Source organism: Heteronotia binoei, chromosome 5 (genome assembly GCF_032191835.1).
Source record: "Heteronotia binoei isolate CCM8104 ecotype False Entrance Well chromosome 5, APGP_CSIRO_Hbin_v1, whole genome shotgun sequence".
NCBI lineage: Eukaryota > Metazoa > Chordata > Lepidosauria > Squamata > Gekkonidae > Heteronotia > Heteronotia binoei.
Genome location: NC_083227.1, coordinates 17,213,526 through 17,232,246, shown reverse-complemented (window position 1 = coordinate 17,232,246; position 18,721 = coordinate 17,213,526). Strand labels below are relative to the sequence as shown.

Genomic DNA, 18,721 nt, shown 5'->3' with positions numbered 1-18,721 from the left:
TAAAAAAATCCCCTGCTCATGGAAATCTAGCTTGCTTGAGACAAAGTTGCTTTTGTCATACCTGACATACTAGGGTTTTTATATGCAGGGATTTAGAAAAATATATATATGTAGGGAGGAAGGTGAGGCTTGAGGGGAGGGATCTCAGTGGGGTATAATGCCATAGAGCAGAGGTGTCAAACTCATTTGCTATGAGGGCCGGATTTGACATACATGAGACCTTGTCGGGCAGGTACATGTGTATCATAAAATGTAATGCCAGGCAGCGGACATATAAACTTTATAAAGGGCACAGACACACAATTAAAGATTTTTTAAAATAAAACATGCTTAAAATATTAGCACGCTTGCAATATTTTGTTTTACAGTCTCTGATAAATGTCACCTCTTGCTATGAATTATTGCATCAATAACTGCAGACATCTGTGCTGTACCAATCTTGAATATGTGCTGTTCAGGTGTGCACATCTGTAAGTTGCAAACCGACTTTGGGTCTGGGTAAAAGTCAGATCTACACGGATCTTCATGAATTCATATGATTTTTGCATTGAAATTAAATCAAACCACTATTATTCTGTAGATCGTGTCTTAGACTATAGGCAGGACCACAAAAATCACCAGTACAAAAACAGGGTTCCAAAGCACGGATCCTCATGAATTCATTTGATTTTTATAGTGAAATGAAATGAAACCACCATCATGCTGTAGATCCTGTTTTAGACTATAGGTAGCACCAGAAAAATCATGCCTCCATGAATCTGTGGCACCACAACAGTGGAAAAACATGTTTCCAAACCATGGATCCTCATGATTTTTGCTTTGGATTCCCCCAACCTCACCATCAATTCTTATATCGTATTTTTGCTTTGGGTCAAGCCAAATTCACAATCAAATAACATATGTCCATGGGCAGAGCTTACACCATAGAAATCATGGATCCATGGCTTTGTGCTTTGGGTTATCCCAACATCATCATTAAATCACACATCCTGTTTATGGGCAGAGTTTACACCACAGAAAACATGGATCCTCAACTTCGTGGCAACACCATGGTGCTGCCACAAAGCCGTGGATCCATGCTATCTGGGGTGCAGCCTCTGCCCATGGACACGATATGTGATTGGATGGTGGGCTTGGGGGGATCCAAAGCAAAAATCATGAGGATCCATGAGGATCCGTGGTTCAAAACCAAGTTTTTGGTCCATGGTGCTGCCACAAAGCTGTGGATCCATGATTTCTGTGGTGCAAACTCTGCCCATGGACATGATATAAGAATTAATGGTGAATTGGGGGGATCCTAAGTAAATATCATGAGGCTCCATGAGGATCTGTGGTTTGGAAACATGTTTTTCCACTGTTGTGGCACCACAGATTCGTGGAGGCATGATTTTTCTGGTGCTGCCTATAGTCTAAGACAAGATCTACAACATGATGGTTGTTTGATTTAATTTCACCGTAAAAATCATATGAATTCATGAGGATCCGTGCTTTGGAACCCTGTTTTTTGCATTGGTGAGGCATCACAAATCGTGGAGGCATGATTTTTGTGGTCCTTCCTATAGTCTATGACAGGATCTACAGAATAATAGTGGTTTGATTTCATTTCAATGTAAAAATCATATGAATTCATGAAGATCAGTGTAGAGCCCACTTTTACCTTTTCCCACCTACTTTTGATTCATTGATGTTCATTACAGACATCTCATGGTCAATGCTTTGAGCCTAAGACTCAGAGGAATATGAAGCAGCTGGGCATTGTGAGCTTTTGTACAGAAGTTGCTTATGTACTAGGCAAGAACATGTGAAGGCACCATGGCTATGTGCTTGTCAACAAAACTATAATTTTCCCCGGAAAAATGACTGCAACTAAAAAAAAAATACAACTTCCCCCCCAAAAAAACAACTACAAGAACAGAGAGACAGCCATGTACAGTGGTCAGTGTCAGCCTACTATCTGGGAAGTCTAAATTCAGGACCCCCAATCAAAGGAAAATGTGAAAGAAAAATTAAGGAAAATTTGCTGGATAAACCTGGGGTGGAACACACTCTCAGCCTAATGTTGAGATTTCTCTTCTAAATAGTTCACACACTTTCCTATTGAGAAAGACTGGAGGGCATTAGTACAGTGAAAAAGAGGAGGGGAACCCAGTTACACCCATAAGAAGCCCAACAAAACTCTCTCTCTCTCTCTCTGTAGCAAGGCAAAAAGCTCATACCTTCACTAAAACATTGCTACTCTTAAAAGCACTCTTTGTTGCTCTCCTAATGGTGGGGACTATGCAAAAGAAGCTCTGGCTCTTTCTTTCTTTCCCCAGGGCACGAGGGGGAGGAGCCTCAGCCATTAAAGAGAAGGAAGAGTGGCATGTTTCAGTAGCTCTGCAGGGTGATTAATTGAACCTGGCAAACTTAATCACCCAGCAGAGCTATAGAGCCAAGCTCCCTCACTGGCTGAGGCTGTTCCTCCCTCCTCCTCCCTTTGGGAAAAGGGAGGGGGGAATAGGGAAAGGCTGCTTTGCTGCCTGGCTTATCCAGGGAGAAACACAAAATGGTGACCCAAAAAAGCAGGATAGGGAAAATGAAGCAGATGACAGCCAGTTCCTGGAGGGCCTGATTGGAGCCCTCTGCGGGCCTGATCTGGTCCGCAGGCCATGTGTTTGACATCTCTGCCATAGAGTCAACCATCCAAAACAGCTATTTCCTCCAGAGGGACTGATCTCTGCCCTCTAAAGATCAGGTGTAATTCCATGAGATCACCAGGCCCCACCAGGAGATTAAAAAGTAATAAAGGGAGAGGACTGTGCATAGGCTGGTACCAGAAGATACAGAAAGTATCACAATCCACAATAACGAATCTTTATTCAAAATATTTATGTGAATTCATACAATCTAATAAATTCATGCAAATTCATTCACATATTGAATTCATTCTGTGTAAAATTACAATATTCAAAGGCATTTATTGCACACCAATATCCTCTGAAAGAATCCTTTTAAAGAGTCCATATATATCTCACTGAATGCCGGAGATGAATAGAAAATTCTTTAGAAGTTAGTTCATTCCATAAAGAAATTGGCTACTTTGCAAAGTACTTGTATACATGCTTCTCAGAGCCCCAAATGAGTGCATTAGAACAGCCCTGACGAACAAGCGGTCGACTTGGTTGCTTGTTTCATCCATACTTCGTCATAGGGTGGGACTTATGCCACGCTACTGGATTGCCAGGATGTGAATGTGATGTGTCATGGCAACTGACATGCTATTGGATTGCCAGGATGTGAATAATTTTGCTTTGCTGCACTGTTTGAAAGTTTAGATAGTTTTTTGGAAGGTCCAACCAATGACTGGGAAAGGGATGATCTGGCAGCAACATAAGATGCCAGAACACCAGGGAGCCCTGCTTGGCTACTTTTTCAAGGTGCTGTTTCCATCAGGAAATGTGTGATTACCTCTCCAGTGGAGCCATGACATAGGAGATGGGAAAAGGAAGGGAAATTTAAGATGGGAAGAGAGGGAACAGCAAAATAAGGTGGGGGAGGAGGAAGGGAGCTGTAAACTACAACCTGTGCCTAAGACCCACTTAGATCTTCAGCTGTCCCTCTGCTGTTTCTAGCTCTGGGACCCTCTGAGTACCAGGATGAAGTTCACTCACCTGCGGATCCCATCTCTGAGCTTCACGCTGCCTCAGGAGGAAATCCTCTGCCAAGGCAACTACCTGAGCACAGATTTCTGGGCCACGTTCCTTGGCCCAGTTCTCCATTTCCCAGGGGGGGAAACTGCCAGTTTCACCCCCAAAATGCTCTGGAAAAAAACCCAAAACATACACACATGAATCAATGAATCACCAGAAATGTGAAATTTAAAGAACCTTGGGGAGGTTTTGATTTTATTAAATTTTATAGCAGGTTATACAAGTCGAAGGAATGGGAAAAGAAGCAAAAATTGGTAAAGATGAAAAATAACATACACACAAGTAAGGATTTCCATTCAGGTGTCACAATGAAATGAGAAAGTATATTGATATAGGAATCCCTCCCCCCTTCCCAGTTAGGGTTGCCAATCCCCAGGTGGGGGCAGGGGATCCCCCGGTTCAGAGGCCCTCCCCCCGCTTCAGGGTCATCAGAAAGTGGGGGGAGGGGAGGGAAATGTCTGCTGGGAACTGTTATTCCCTAAGGAGATTTATTCCCATAGAAAATCATGGAGAATTGATCCGCGGGTATCTGGGGCTCTGGGGGGGCTGTTTTTTTGGGGTAGAGGCACCAGGTTTTCAGTATAGCATCTAGTGCCTCTCCCCAAAATACCCCCCAAGTTTCAAAAAGATTGGACCAGGGGGTCCAATTCTATGAGCCCCAAAAGAAGGTGCCCCTATCTTTCATAATTTCCTATGGAAGGAAGGAATTGAAAAGGTGTGCTGTCCCTTTAAATGTGATGGCCAGAACTCCCTTTGGAGTTCAATTATGCTTGTCACAGCCTTGATCTTTGCTCCACCCCTAATGTCTCCTGGCTCCACCCACAAAGTCTCCTGGCTTCACCCACAAAGTCCCCAGATATTTCTTGAATTGGACTTGGCAACCCTATTCCCAGTGGGGCCCCACAGCACCTTACAAAAATACAATCGAAATGAACTAACGGGGGTGGGGGGGGACAATCAATAAACTACATTATAAACATAAATAAGCCTTATGCTGAATGGCCATTGGTCTCTTCAACTCAGTATTGTCTACTCTGACTGGCAGCTGCTTTCTCAGGTAGTCATTCACATCACCCACTGCCTGGTCCTTTTTATTGGAGATGCTGGGGATCAAACCTGGGAGCTTCTACATACGGAATAGATGCTCCACCACTAAGCCTTGCGGCCCCTCCTCACCCAACTGTCACCCTGGACTAGTCCAGGATTCTGATTTTAAAAGTGGAAGCTTCTAAACAAACTTCAAAAGCTGCCCCATATGGGAAGCACTGCAGCAATCTAAGCCAGATAACAACATGGGTAACTATAATCAAATCGTGCTTCTTTAGGAAGGGCTGCCATTTTTTTAGAGACCCTTACAAAATTGAGAACATGGGAAATGGAACAGAATCATCATGGGCTTATCTAAAGGGCCATTTGACAATCCCAGATATTTTAAAAATAAAAATCAGTTGTCAACCGCATGGGGCAGAATTTAAACCCCCTCCCCATTCAGTTTCCCCAGTCTTTAATGGTCCTGGAACCAGGGCATTTTTTGAGCAGGAATGTACAGAAACGCAGTTCCAGCTGGCTTGGTGTCAGAAACAGGCTGATAGGAACTCATTTGCATTTTAGGCCATACCCCCTGATGTCACCATTGTTTCACACAGGGCTTTTTGCAGAAAAAGCCCAGCAGGAATTCATTTGCATATTAGGCCATACCTCCTGACACCAAGCTGACCGGAACTGCATTCCTGTGCATTCCTGCTCAAAAAAAAGCCCTGCTACTATTACTACTACTGTTATTGTTATTTACCAAACAATCCACATTCAGAGATGGGCAGGGCAGGTCCTGATTTGCTATCTCCAAGTCCAACATAGTCTGCCATGATTTTTTTAAAAAATAATTTCCGCTTTAACCTCACTCTTCTATGGCTTGCTTGAGGTATTTCATTGTATGGAAAAAAAACTCTCAATGTGACATTCTCTATGATACATGCTAATAAACCTGGGGCATGATCCCATGTGGGCCACTGTGGGAAATGGGGATGCTGGATTAGATGGACCATCACTCTGACTTTTCAGGGAAAGGCTGTAGCTCAGTGGAAGAGCTTCTGCTTTGCATGCAGAAGGTCCAATTCAACCCCTGGCATTTCCACTTTAAAAGGACCAGTAGGTGATACAGGGAAAGAGCCCCGTGGCACAGAGTGGTAAAGCTGCAGTACTTCAGTTGGAGCCCTCTGCTCATGACCTGAGCAATCCCAGCGGAAGCTGGTTCAGGTAGCAGGCTCAGGTTGACTCAGCCTTCCATCCTTCCAAAGCCGGTAAAATGAGTACCCAGCTTTCTGGGGGGAAAGTGCAGATGACTGGGGAAGGCAATGGCAAACCACCCCGTAAAAAGTCTGCCATGAAAACGTTGTGAAAGCAACGTCATCCCAGAGTTGGAAACGACTGGTGCTTGCACAGGGGACTACCTTTACCTTTTACCTTTAGGTGATATGAAGGACCTCAATCTGAGACCCTGGAGAGGTGCTGCCAGCCTGATTAGGCAATACTGACCTTGATGGACCAAGACAGCTTTAGTGTAACGCAGTTTCATCTGCGTTCAGGGTCTTTTGTCCTTTCTATCTCCTGTGTGGATCCCAATGAACCCAGCTTAATTCTCAGAGTGGGGGCACTGGGGAAAAATTCTGTCAAACTGTAAGAGGCAGGGGGATGGCATGCCCCTCAAACGCCCTCTCCAGTTCCCTGTGCACTGAAAACTAGCATGCCAAGGAAAGCACATTTTGCCTACCCTTCAGAAAAACTATCCCCCAATAAAGACATTTGAGTCCATTGATTTCAGGCATCTTAACCATTAAAATCTGCACACATTTTCATATGAGGAAAGCACATTTTGCCTACCCTTCAGAAAAACTATCCCCCAATAAAGACATTTGAGTCCATTGATTTCAGGCGTTTTAACCATTAAAATCTGCACACATTTTCATATGAGTGAAGCACTAAGCTTCAAAGGGGAACACATTTTTTTCTGGGGAGTTTTCAACTATGGGTACATGGGGTCATCCTAACAAGTAGAAAAGGACTCTCTTCTGTGCGTGCGAAAGGGGAGAATGCCTCTTTTATGGATTTATAAATTTTCATTTACAGTGAAATGAAATTATTAACCAACTGTACACAAAAAAAAGAGCTGGTGTTCAAAATGGCACAGGCATGCCTTTTTAACCCCTGAAAAGGTTCTTTTTAACTTTCAAACAACAGATTGCTTTATCTAAATCCCAGGACAAACCACAAAGGTCCAGAAAAATGCTACCTTATTCTTTTGTCATCTTCCTTATTATGATCAACACAAGCCTGATTTCTTTTTCTGGGGGAGGGGGGAATGTTCTGAAATATTAGGTGAGGGGATGGGAGGGAATCCTAAAGATTCTGAGTTTAAATTTTTATTCTTTTGTTTTCAGAATGCCCCCTCCCTTCTACTTGGGGAGTTTAGAAGTAGTTGGCAGTAGAATCACCTCCCCCCCCCCACATACACACACCCCTTTTATTTAATTTGGAGTATTACCTATTTTCTCTCTGAATGCTATTCCTCATCCCCTCCCATTTCTTTCCCATCACTGCCGGCAATTCTCCCAGAACACCCACTCACCTCTGCCTTGCCTACAGCCAGCTCTGCGATGCAATCGCCTTTGTAGGGATCTCTCTGCAAGCCAATCTGGTAGAAAGGAGGGTGGGATTTAAATGAATAAATAAATCTCCCCCACCAAAAGGCCACTTTTCTGCCAGGTTCAGGAAAGGGCCTTCAACACACGGGCTTCCTTCTCAAATTCCTGGGCCTCTCTGTGAAACTCTGCTCTGTTGATTTAACCCTTGGAGGGAAAGGAAATTATGCTAGGGGGCAGCGCCTGACTTTCCTTTGCCACACAGCACTACTGTCTTTTCAGCACCACAAGGATAGAAAGTTTGGCTCGATCCAGCATGGCTCTTCTGGCATTCCATGAGCTGCAACCATTACACAGTGTGTGTGTGTGTAGCATTTCCATCACCTGCAGCTTATGCTGTGTGTAAAAGCACAGGAGCAGCACCTAGCAAAACTGTTGGCCATCACTGTCCGAAAGCCTGCAGATTCTGTGTCAGGCCAGCCTTCACGTTCAAGTCCAAGTGAACCAAGTGGTGGTGTGCCTTCTCTGACACCAGCCAGATAGGAACACCATCATCCAAGGGGGACCTGGGGATTCCCTGGAATTATAGCTCATCTCCAGTCAGTTCCCCTGGAGCAAATGTATACTTCGGAGGGCAGGGATGGCCCTAGACCATCTGGCACCCTAAGCAAGCCTAACTTCTGGCGCCCCCCCCCCCCCCACAGCACTGATAACATCACAGAGTCACATGGGGACACCCAATTTGGCACCCCCAGAAGACTGGCACCCTAGGCAATTGCCTAGTTTGCCTAGTGGCAGAGCCAGCCCTGTTAGAGGGTGGACTCTATGACTTTGTGCCCCATGAAGTCCCTCCCTTCCCCAAGCTCCACCAGCTCCTGGAGTTCCCCCGCTTTGAGATGGCAACCATATCCTCCCTCCCCTGCCAGGTGGCTGGCAACCATACAGTCAGAGAGGGTTAGAGGGGATCCAATTCAAATGGGAGCCATGCATTGGGAACCCGACAGAAGAGGTTTGATCCTATCTAGATGGGTGAGACCAGGGGTGTCAAAAATATGACCCGCAGGCCAGAAGCAGCCCATCCAGGGCTCTTAACCAGTCTGCAGGCAATTAGTCATTGCGTTTATTGTCAGGTGACAGAGGCTGGGCATGATGTTCTTGTGTACTGCCCCAGTGCTAATGTGTAATGAGTGGTGGAAATGGGAGCATGGGCATCAAGGAGATACTGTAAGGAAATACTGTAAGAGTGTTAAAGCAGGTTTGTATTTTGAGTTTAAAAAATTGTTAATTGGGTTTGCTTCTGTCCTTTTTATAGTTTATGTGTCCAGTGCTTGGCAGTACATTTAATGGAACAACTGGTATGGCTCAACAAAGCGACATTTATGTCTGATCCGTCCCTCGTAACAAATGAGTTCAACACCTCTGGGCTAGACCCTCCAGCAATTAGGGATGCCAGCCTGCAAATAGGACCTGGTGATCCCTCAGAATCACACCTCATCTCCAGACTATAGAGATCTGTTCCCCTGGAGAAAATGGCCGTTTTGGAGGGTGGACTCTTTGGTATTGTACCCCAGTGAGGTCCCTGTCCTCCCCAGGCTCCACCTCCATATCTCCAGGAGTTTCTCAACCTGGATCTGGCAACCCTAGAAGCAATGAACCAGGGCCTAAAAATTCCCTGCTGTCATGAACATAAGAACCAGGGCTGCCAAGCCCCTGGTCTGAGCAGGGTTCCCCCGCCTGGGAGGTTCCCAACCCGCCAGCCCACATTGGGCTGGCAGGGGGAACCTCTGCCTACATCACTGGCGCAATGATGTCACCCAGAAGTGACATCATCAAAATGGTGGCACGTGTGTGGGGCCGCTCTAGGTGTTTCCAGGAAGACTCTATTGTTTTCTCGGATGCTCTAGCCATTGGGAAGGGAAAACTCTATGGTACAATAGGTACTATGGGAAGCAGGGAACTTGGCAACCCTAATAAGAACATAAGATCCATGCTGAATCAGGCCAGTGGTCAATCTGGTCCAGTATCCTGTCTAATACAGCAGCTGTGCAGTTGCCATGGGTCAAACAATTAGGGCATAGAGACCAAGGCCTTCCCTTAATGTTGCCTCCTGGCACTAGAATTCAGAAGCTTGATGTCTCTGCGTATGGAAGCTCTGTGTGAAGAGTATGGCAGGAAGAGAGGCTCTGGCCCACCAGAAAACGAGGCTGATAGGAAGGTTATTTTGTGGAGAGAGACGGGATAGTACAAAGATTCACTGGCCGTTGGGAATCCACTGTCCATCATGGCTCTCCTGTGTTCTCCGGCCGATTCCCCTTTCTTGAGGAAATATGTGCTGGGCAAGCCCAGCTGAATGAAGGGCTTTTCCTTACCTCTCTCACAAGCATAGTGAGGCCTGATTTAAGTGGAATGCTGCAACTTGGCACCCAGGCTTGCCTCTAGGTGGAGCCTGGACTTCTCATAGAATTACAACTGGGTCTCCTGACTACAGAGATGGATCTGTAGTCTTCTGGGTCTCCAGGGCCCACCCCTGGAGAAAATGATGGCTTTGGAGGGTGCACTATATGGTATTCCACTGAGGCCCCTCCACTCCTTAAACCCCAATGTCCTCAAGCACCTCCCCCAAATCGACAGGAATTTGAGGTTGGCAACCCTGTTTGGAAGAACCATAGAGTCTAGGAGCCAGAGGAGACATTATGGCAGCCAAAGGCGCAGCTCCTGACCACTGGTGCCCTTTTAGAGAAGAATTTTTCCATTTAAAAATGCTGCAAGGCCACAGTAAGGTAGGATGAGGTGATCTTGCCCCCTCCCTTAGGCTGCTTCAGCAGGTGAAAAATGTCATATAATTATTTGGGTTGGATCTGGGAGACCAGCCACAGATGGAGTCTTCATTTGGTGGGTCTGGGGGGCTCCTGGTAGCCCTGTCAGCCTCAGTTACCTTCATTGGCACTCCGTCCATTCAGAATTTTTTAGATCCAATAAACACCAAGACAGGCTTTGGCTCTATGTAAGACTTACGCAAACCACTGGAGTTACAGTAGATACCATGGATGGGGGGGTTTCTACACCAGCTTTGTCAGAGAATCGCCTAGACAGGTAGGTGGGTAGGAGATAAAACTGAATCACAAGCTGATTCCTGAATCTCAATACTTGGTGGGGGGCAAGGGCACACAAGCTGCTCACCTTGAATGGTATAAAACCTCTCATTAATGTAAAATTAAAATATTATGAATTTTCAAAATGGATAGCTGTGTTAGTCTGTAGCAGTAGAAAAGAGCAAGAGTCCAGTAGTTCCTTTAAGACTAACAAAATTTGTGACAGGGTAGTTGCTTTCATGAGTCACTGCTCATTTTTTCATTCTAGCTGTATCTGAAAAAGTGAGCAGTGACTCCTGAAAGCTCATACTCTGCCACAAATGTTGTTAGTCTTCAAGGTGCTACTGGACACTTGCTCTTTTCTACTGCAATACTGCAATGTATTGCAGTAGAAAAGAGCAATTTCACAGGCTATTTATTTTATACCTTGCTTCTCTGCCCTCATAAGGGCCACCAAAGTGGCTAACAAATTAAAACTGCATTTTAAAAACTACTAAAACCAACAAAAAAGTCCATATTATTAACACAGTTGAAACCAGAACTAACATACATACAAAAACATTAAGGCAATTAAAACATGCTTTTGAAGTCAGTCCCATCTTTTCAGCACCAAGTAGTCAAATCTAGCTGTATCTTATTTCTGTGGGTTTTTTGAAAATTAAAAACACCATACTTAAAATTCCTTCCAGGAATATCACAGCTTATGACTAGGGTTACCAAATGCCTGTAGAGAGAAAAATGACCTTCATCATGGGATTTTGTTTACCAGATGCTGTTATTTACTTCCAGGCTATAAGAAAATTTCACCTGCTCATCAAGCGTTGACACAAAGGGCAGACCATTTTCTTCTCCAGGCCCCTTGTGGGGTGGGGGCAACAGCAGTAGAAGGCTTTGACCTTCTAGGCCAGGGGTAGCCAAACTGTAAGAGCCACATGGAATACACATCAGATGTTTGAGAGCCACAAACATGAACATCAGATGTTTGAGAGAGGAAGGAAGGAAGGATAGATAATAGATGGGGAGGGAAGGAGAGGTGAGAAGAAAGCAACTTTAACTTTAAATGCATTCTCAAAGCCGCCAGCTGGCTTGGAGAAGTGATTTAAAGAGACAAATGCCTTCTCCAAGCTTGCTGCTGGGGCGGTGGGGGCTTTGTAAGCCACACAATATGTGTGAAACAGCCACATGTAGCTCCAGAGCCTCAGTTTGGCAACCTCTGTTCTAGACTTTGGGGGATATCTGATTAGCTATTGCACCCTGGATTGGATGGCCCATCTGTCAGCTCTAGCATACACAACTCTGATTTTACCCCAATAGCTCCGTCCCATCTCCTCGCTCGCTGTATGTACTGCTGCCCTCGCCCCGAATGGCTTAAGTTTGTTTTCAGACGCGGTTCTGGAAGTCAATCAAAGAGGGAGTACCCTTGAGCATGCGGAGAGAGACCTTCCCCACTCTCCAGCAAGCAACTCCCCCTTGCAAGCCCCGCCCCCCTTGCAACCAGAGCATCTAAAAAAAGAACCTCCCATTTTAGAAATGCTTCGATACAAAGGACACAAGCCTAGCCCTCCCCCCTGGCTTGCTAGAATGAATTCAAAGGGTTAAATCGACAGCAGCTCGATGCCTAGAGAAAGCAGGAAACTTGAATGGCACCGAATTTCCTTTTCCTGTGTTTCTCCCTCGGCTGGACGGGAAGAAACGGCTGATCTTTGTCGAGGGTCTGAGCTTGGCCGTTTGGACGTGGCTGCAGATTTGCGGGAAAGCGCAGCAATCGGGAGAGGTGAGCCTAGAGAGGATTGGAGAGGAAGAGCTGAAGCAGAAAAGAGCCCGAAGGAGAGGAAAATCCGTACGGCGGGGGGCGCTGAGTGGAGAAGGGCGGGCAAAGAGCCCCTCTCCTTTCCAGATTGGGGGTGTCAACTGACCGGGAAAAAAGCAGTGTTTCCAGCTACTGGGTCTTCTTAAGAGAGCCAATTTGGTGCAGTGGTTAAGAGCGTCGGATTCTAATCTGAAGAACTGAGTTCGAGTCCTCACTCCTCCACTTGAAGCCAGCTGGGTGACCTTGGGCATTTTCACGCATGCTAAATTGCAATTTCAATCCACTCCAGCAACTGTTTGCAAGTGGATTTTGCTATGTGAAATGGCCAAATCCAGTTGCAAAGTGAATTAAAATTATCAAAGATTTCAGGTTTTCACGGCTGGTAACATCATTAAGGTTTGTAGAATCTTTCGGGCTCAAGTGCCGTGTTCTACTGGAGAAAGTTTTCCTTCCAGACGTTTCGTTCTCAGCTGCGGAGAACATCCTCAGTGGCATTGCAGCCGGAGCAGGCGCTATGACCTGACCAGCAGGTGCTCTGACCTGACCTCTGACCAGCAGCCAAGAAGGTCAGAGTGCCTGCTCCGGCTGCGCCACTGAGGATGTTCTCCGCAGCTGAGAATGAAACGTCTGGAAGGAAAACTTTCTCCAGTAGTACACGGCACTTGAGCCTGAAAGATTCTACAAACCCTAATGAATTAAAATTGCATTGAAAGTGTGTTATTTACTGTGTGTTAAATAGGCTCTTGTTACATGCCAAAAAATAAAGCCTCACTCCCCACAAAAAATAATAATAATAAGAGCTAGAGTTTCAGGCTGCTAGATAATCTCCTGGCCAGGACTGGCTCTGCACTGTCTGGCACCCTAGACAAGGCTAACTTCTGCCCCCTTCCAACTGATAATGTCACCAAGTCACATGGAAAGGAAAGGAAGGGTCCCCTGTGCAAGCACCAGTCGTTTTCGACTCTGGGGTGACATTGCTTTCACGACATTTTCACGGCAGACTTTTTACAGGGTGGTTTGCCATTGCCTTCCCCAGTCATCTACACTTTCCCCCCAGCAAGCTGGGTACTCATTTTACCAACCTTGGAAGGATGGAAGGCTGAGCCAACCTTGGGCCGGCTACCTGAATCCAGCTTCCGCCGAAATCGAACTCAGGTCATGAGCAGAGAGTTCAGACCACAGTACTGCTGCTTTACCACTCTGCACCACGGGGGCCGCTCAAGTCACATGAGGGGTGCCCAATTCGGCGACCCCAGAAGGGCAGTGGCCTAGGCAGTCACCTAGTTTGGTTAGTGGCAGGGTTGGTCCTGCTCCTGGCTATACCACATCCACTGCCATACTATATAATTAGTTAATTAGCAACCCCTTGATCTGCAAGAAGGGATAAGTAGAACACTTCACAGCTTATAAATGAAAGCATTATCTGCTAGAAATATTGTTTACTGATCAAACTACTGTTAATGGTACAAAAGTTCAGGGCCTACTGAATGTTGGCAGCCTGGCATACACACACCCCTTCTATCCTGATCTATCCTGAAGTCTCATTAGGGTTGCTGAGTCCAAATCAAGAAATATCTGGTGACTTTGCGGGTGGAGCCAGGTTGTGACAAGCATAATTGAACTCCAGGGAGAGTTCTGGCCATCAAATTTAAAGGGACAGCACACCTTTTAAATGCCTTCCCCAGAGTCCCAGATACCCACAGATCAATTCTCCATTATATCTTATGGGAATCGGTCTCCATAGGGAATAATGGAATGCCCAGCAGACATCCCACCTCCCCCGCTTTCTGATGACCCTGAAGCGGGGGGAGGGCCTGCATATCGGGGGATCCCCTGCCCCCAGCTGGGGATTGGCAACCCTAAGTCTCATAGATGGCTTTAAGAGAGGATGATTCATGGAGAAGTCCATCACTGGCTACTACTGAGTCCTGATGATAAGTGAACCTCTACATTCAGAGGCAGTAAACCTCTGAATATCAGTGGTAGGACAGGAGGCAACATCAGGAAAAGGCTGCAGCCTCTGTGCCTGGTTTCTTGGCTCTTTAGAACATGGATGAAGCTGTCTTCTGCTGAATCAGACCATCAGTCCATCAAGGGCAGCAGATGGGCAGCAGCTCTCCAGGGTTTCAGGCAGAGGTCTTTCACATCGCCTACTACCTGGTCCTTTTAAGAAGAGATGCCAGGGATTGAACAGGGATGTTCTATGGCCCCTTTCCCACAATTGTTTGTCCAGTAAATGAAACAAGAAACTGGACTAGATGGACTTCTGATATGTTCCAGTATGGCTCTTACATTCTTAAAAGGACAAAGGAGCTATGTAGGGTGGGAAGTTTGATAACAGTGCAACCAGGGTGGAATCAAAGTGTGTTTGGAATAGAAACAGTTCATTTTCCAAAATACTGATGGGAGCAAGAGAGACCAAATCCAGAAATAAGTCTAGGAGGAACTGGAAACAGAATCAGATTTGTAGGGTGGCGGTGGGGCATACTTCATGTCAGAGCACTGGGTTCAAGAGAGATACCTTGCCAGAGACCCTGGGAAGCCACTGCCACACCAACAGAAATATTGAACTTGGTAGCCTTAATGGGGAAAGACCTGTCTGAGACCCCAGGAAGTTGCTTTAGTTTCAGTAAACAAATGGTCTGACCCAGTGGAAAGGTAGCTTTGTACTTTGCAAAAGCAAAATTAATAACATTTGGAAAGAGTTCTTCTTCTACTGTCTTTTCACAGAGCCTTGTAGTCTACTCTTTGTCATCCCTTGTTCCCACTGAAATCACTCAGTCCAACACCCTTGTAACACCTTTCTTCTTCAATACATGCAAAACCTCTTTTCACCCTCCTCTTGTGGGGCAGAGAGGTGATGGAGAGCAGGGGAGATGACAGAGAGCCAAAGAAGAGTGTGTAAGAAAATGGAAAAATAGGATTTCTCCTCAGGACCCCCCTCTTGTTATTCTACAGTATTATTTAAGAGAGAGGGGGGGCTTTTTAGCCACACAAACATACCCTTACACTTAATTAACATTTGTATTCCTCTGCAGCCACAACTAAACATGGAGAGGCTGAGCCTGACAGAACCCAACGCTGGGGAAGGAAAAGATTCTCTCGTCCAGACTGGGGCCATCAAGGCATTTCTGCTTGGGACAGCTGCTCCAAAAATTAAGCAAGAGCTACATGAGGGGCCATCCAGGCACTGGGAAACTCAGTGGCCGGAGTTTCTGACCACAGTGAAGTCCCCACAGAGGCAGGCAGAACACTTTAAGCTTCCTCAGGCCCAGTCAGTGGAGGACATGAAGGTATTTCCAGCTTCCTTTGAGGGAGTACCTACTGATGTCAGCCAGGGGCCTGGAAAAGCATGTATGACTCTGAACCTGACCAATTTTAGTGGAGAAACCCCAGAGCCCTACAAAAGGACAGCTCTTTCTGTGAAAGTGAAGGAAGAGATTGAGGATGAGGAGGATTCTGCCTGCCCAGAAATGTGGCGTCAGCAATTCAGGCAGTTTAGCTACTGGGAAGCTGAGGGTCCCCAGGAAGTCTTCAGTCAGCTCTGGGAACTTGGCCACCAGTGGCTGAAGCCTGAGAGGCACACCAAAGAGCAGATTGTGGAGATGGTGATCCTGGAGCAGTTTCTGTCCATCCTGCCTCAGGAAATACAAAGCTGGGTGAGGGAACGCGGCCCTGAGACTGGTGCCCAGGCGGTGGTTTTGGCAGAGGACATCTTGAAAAGGCCACAAGAGGCTGAAAGGCTGGAACAAAAGGTGATGATAATGTTTTAGACAGGTGTAAAAGTTGCAAAAAATTGTGTTGATCCTAACGTATAAACCAAGAGCTGGGAATTTGTCTATTTTCTTGCCTCTTCAAACAAGGTCTGCTTCCATATACTAACAATTCTCCAGTTTTTTTTTATAGCTAGTGAGAATGCAACATTAGCAACAGAATTTTTCTGCACTTTTGTTGCCTCAGAAGTGCCTCCGCCAGCAGCTGCTATATCTTCTGTGCTACTGGAGGTTGCTGAGGTCTTTTGGTAATTGACAGGTCACGATGGTGCAATAATATTATAGTTATCAATTTAGTGCCACAATCTATTTTTTTCCAGCTTTCATTTAAAAAAAATATCTAGCCTTTTTGTTGTGGAGTTTTAAGGGGGAAAAGCAGAGGAAGGGGGGGGGAGTGAACAAAAACAGGAAAGGAAGGAAGGTAGGTAAAATGATAGAAAAAGGAAGTTAGAAAGAAAAAGAAGGGAGAAATGACTAAATATGGAAGGAAGGGGAAAAAACAGAAGAAAGAGGACAGTGTGTGTTTCCTGGAAATGTTAATTTGGCTTCTAGTTCTGTTCTCCATTTAGCTAGAAATTTAAATTGCATCACTCTTTTATGTTGCAGATTCTGGGGACTTTTAAAGACATGGCTGCAAACTCCCCCAAATCTGAACAGGATGACTCAGACATTATGCAGGTGCACATTTCCATTGAGGATCAGCAAGAGGAGGAGGAGGAGGAAACCAGCTTTCTCGGTAAATATTTAGAACTGCATTCTTTAGTATGATGTGGTATATAAGCTAAGGCATTAGATGGCTTTAACAGAGGACATTTAGGTGGAACCTCCATGTTCATACCTAGTGTATATCTAAATATCAGTTGCTGAGGCTACAGCAGCAGTGTGTTGGGGTGGATGGGTGGGTGTGAACACTCTTCCTTTTGTTTGGAGGGAAATAACCTCCCTTGCTAAACAGCATCCCATTAAGCCCCTAATAAAGTGACAGGACATTTTTTTCCAGGCCAATTGGCAGCCCTGTCTGAACACCTGCTACCAGTTGCGGTATTCCCAGTGTGGTGCCCGTGGGTGTCATGGTGCCTTTCAACATGTTTCCTGGCGCATGCCAAGTGTAGGTGGGGCTAGGTGAGACTTTTGCCCAGTAAGGCTGTTGATTGGCCACTGGAGAATTTGATTGGCTGTGCAATTTTTTAAAATGTTGCTTTGGCAGCAGCTGCCACCACAGCACAAATCTTCACTGTGTGATTGAAAGTTAGCTGTGGCAGCCATTTTATGGCAGCCATTTTCTGGCTGTGCCTACCACACACTGTCAGAATTCAAAAGGTGTCCACAGACTCAAAAAGGTTCAGACAGAACAGATCTTGATGATAGAGAGAGATTACTCAGGTTCTGATTTACTTTCTGTTCTAGTGAGCAATGAGCAGGAGTGGGAGAATACTATGGAAAGCCTGCCCTTGGACACATCCAAACCTGGGAATGTCAGTGAAGGATGCTTGGAACAAGCTGATATGAATGGCCTTCTGGATACTGAAGAGGTCAAGATGATTGGAAGTCCAGAAGGATTAGAATGTCGATCGCTCCACCACCCAGAGAAGAGAGGAAATGCAGCTTTCCTTTCTGAGGAAGGCCGCAGAGATTTAAACGAAAGCACCTTCCAGCATGGCATCCATCAGATCTTTGATCTTCTGGAGAATCAGAGGCAGCAAATAAAGGAAAAGCCTTATAAATGTCCATACTGCAGAGAAGGCTTCCAGGATCGATCACACTTGGTTGTCCATGAGAGAATCCACACTGGAGAAAAACCCTTCAGGTGCTCAAACTGTGACAAATCCTTTTCCCAGCGCACTAACCTTCTGAGACACGAGAGGACCCACACAGGAGAGAAACCCTACAAGTGCATAGATTGTGAGAAGAGCTTCAACCAGAAGGCCTCTCTCGTCATTCACAAGAGGACCCATACGGGTGAGAAGCCATATGGCTGCTTGGAATGTGGGAAGAACTTCAGTACCAGCTCTCAGCTTATAACGCACAAGAGGATACATTCGGGTGAGAAGCCCTATCAGTGCTCAGACTGTGGACAGAGCTTCAGTCGGAGACCACACCTCGTTGTACATGAGAGGATGCACACAGGAGAGAAACCATATAGCTGTCCGGACTGTGGACAAAGCTTCCGGAACAGCTCAGTTTTTACAGTTCACAAGAGGACACATACAGGAGAGAAGCCATATAAATGCTCATATTGTGGACAGAGCTTCAGTCGAAAGACCAATCTCATTAAGCATGAGAGGATTCATACAGGAGAGAAACCTTTTAAGTGCCCTGAGTGTGACCAGTGCTTCAGGTCGACCTCATTGCTCAAAGCTCACAAAAGGACCCACACAGGGGAAAAACCATATAAATGCATTGACTGTGAGAAAAGATTCTGCGGTCTCACAGGGCTTCGCAAACATAAGAAAACTCATGTAGGAATGAAGCTGTAATGACCCTTGGAGGACAGGAAGGGTTGTGGTACAAAGATCTGACCGCATCTGGCTAGCGCTTAAAAATCTCCACTGAGTAGGAGTTGAAGTTTTGGTTCTTCCCTTGGAACAGTGTAGGTTCCAGGCTATCTGAAGGACTGTCCTTTTTTCCTATGAATTTGTCCCTGCTGCAAATGCCTACAGCTTCAAAAGTGAGGTGGATGGCCCCCAGAAAATGGCCTTTTTTGTGGTGGCCCCAGACT

At 45.8% G+C, this 18,721-nt stretch overlaps 3 protein-coding genes across 3 annotated transcripts in view; 2 read left to right on the top strand and 1 right to left on the bottom strand.

Annotated features, from left to right (window-relative positions):
- The window catches only part of LOC132571772 (uncharacterized), a 165,207-nt gene extending 153,424 nt beyond the window's left edge, over positions 1-11,783 (bottom strand). Inside the window, exons 1-3 of the mRNA XM_060238564.1 lie at positions 11,726-11,783; positions 7,315-7,380; positions 3,651-3,799 (exon numbers count right to left, since the gene is read on the bottom strand). Of these exons, the coding sequence (XP_060094547.1) occupies positions 3,651-3,799; positions 7,315-7,380; positions 11,726-11,744 (234 nt within the window). The 5' untranslated portion in view covers positions 11,745-11,783. The remainder of the gene's footprint in view (positions 1-3,650; positions 3,800-7,314; positions 7,381-11,725) is intronic.
- Positions 11,784-15,279: 3,496 nt separating this feature from the next.
- Positions 15,280-16,770, top strand: LOC132571771 (zinc finger and SCAN domain-containing protein 30-like). The gene is made up of 2 exons (XM_060238563.1): positions 15,280-15,984; positions 16,609-16,770. The coding sequence occupies exons 1-2, from the start codon at positions 15,280-15,282 to the stop codon at positions 16,768-16,770; spliced, it is 867 nt and encodes a 288-aa protein (XP_060094546.1).
- A 639-nt stretch (positions 16,771-17,409) lies between these two features.
- On the top strand, positions 17,410-18,721 carry LOC132571119 (zinc finger protein 239-like). The gene has a single exon (XM_060237801.1). It carries the CDS (start codon positions 17,439-17,441, stop codon positions 18,477-18,479), a length of 1,041 nt encoding a protein of 346 aa, XP_060093784.1. The 5' UTR covers positions 17,410-17,438; the 3' UTR covers positions 18,480-18,721.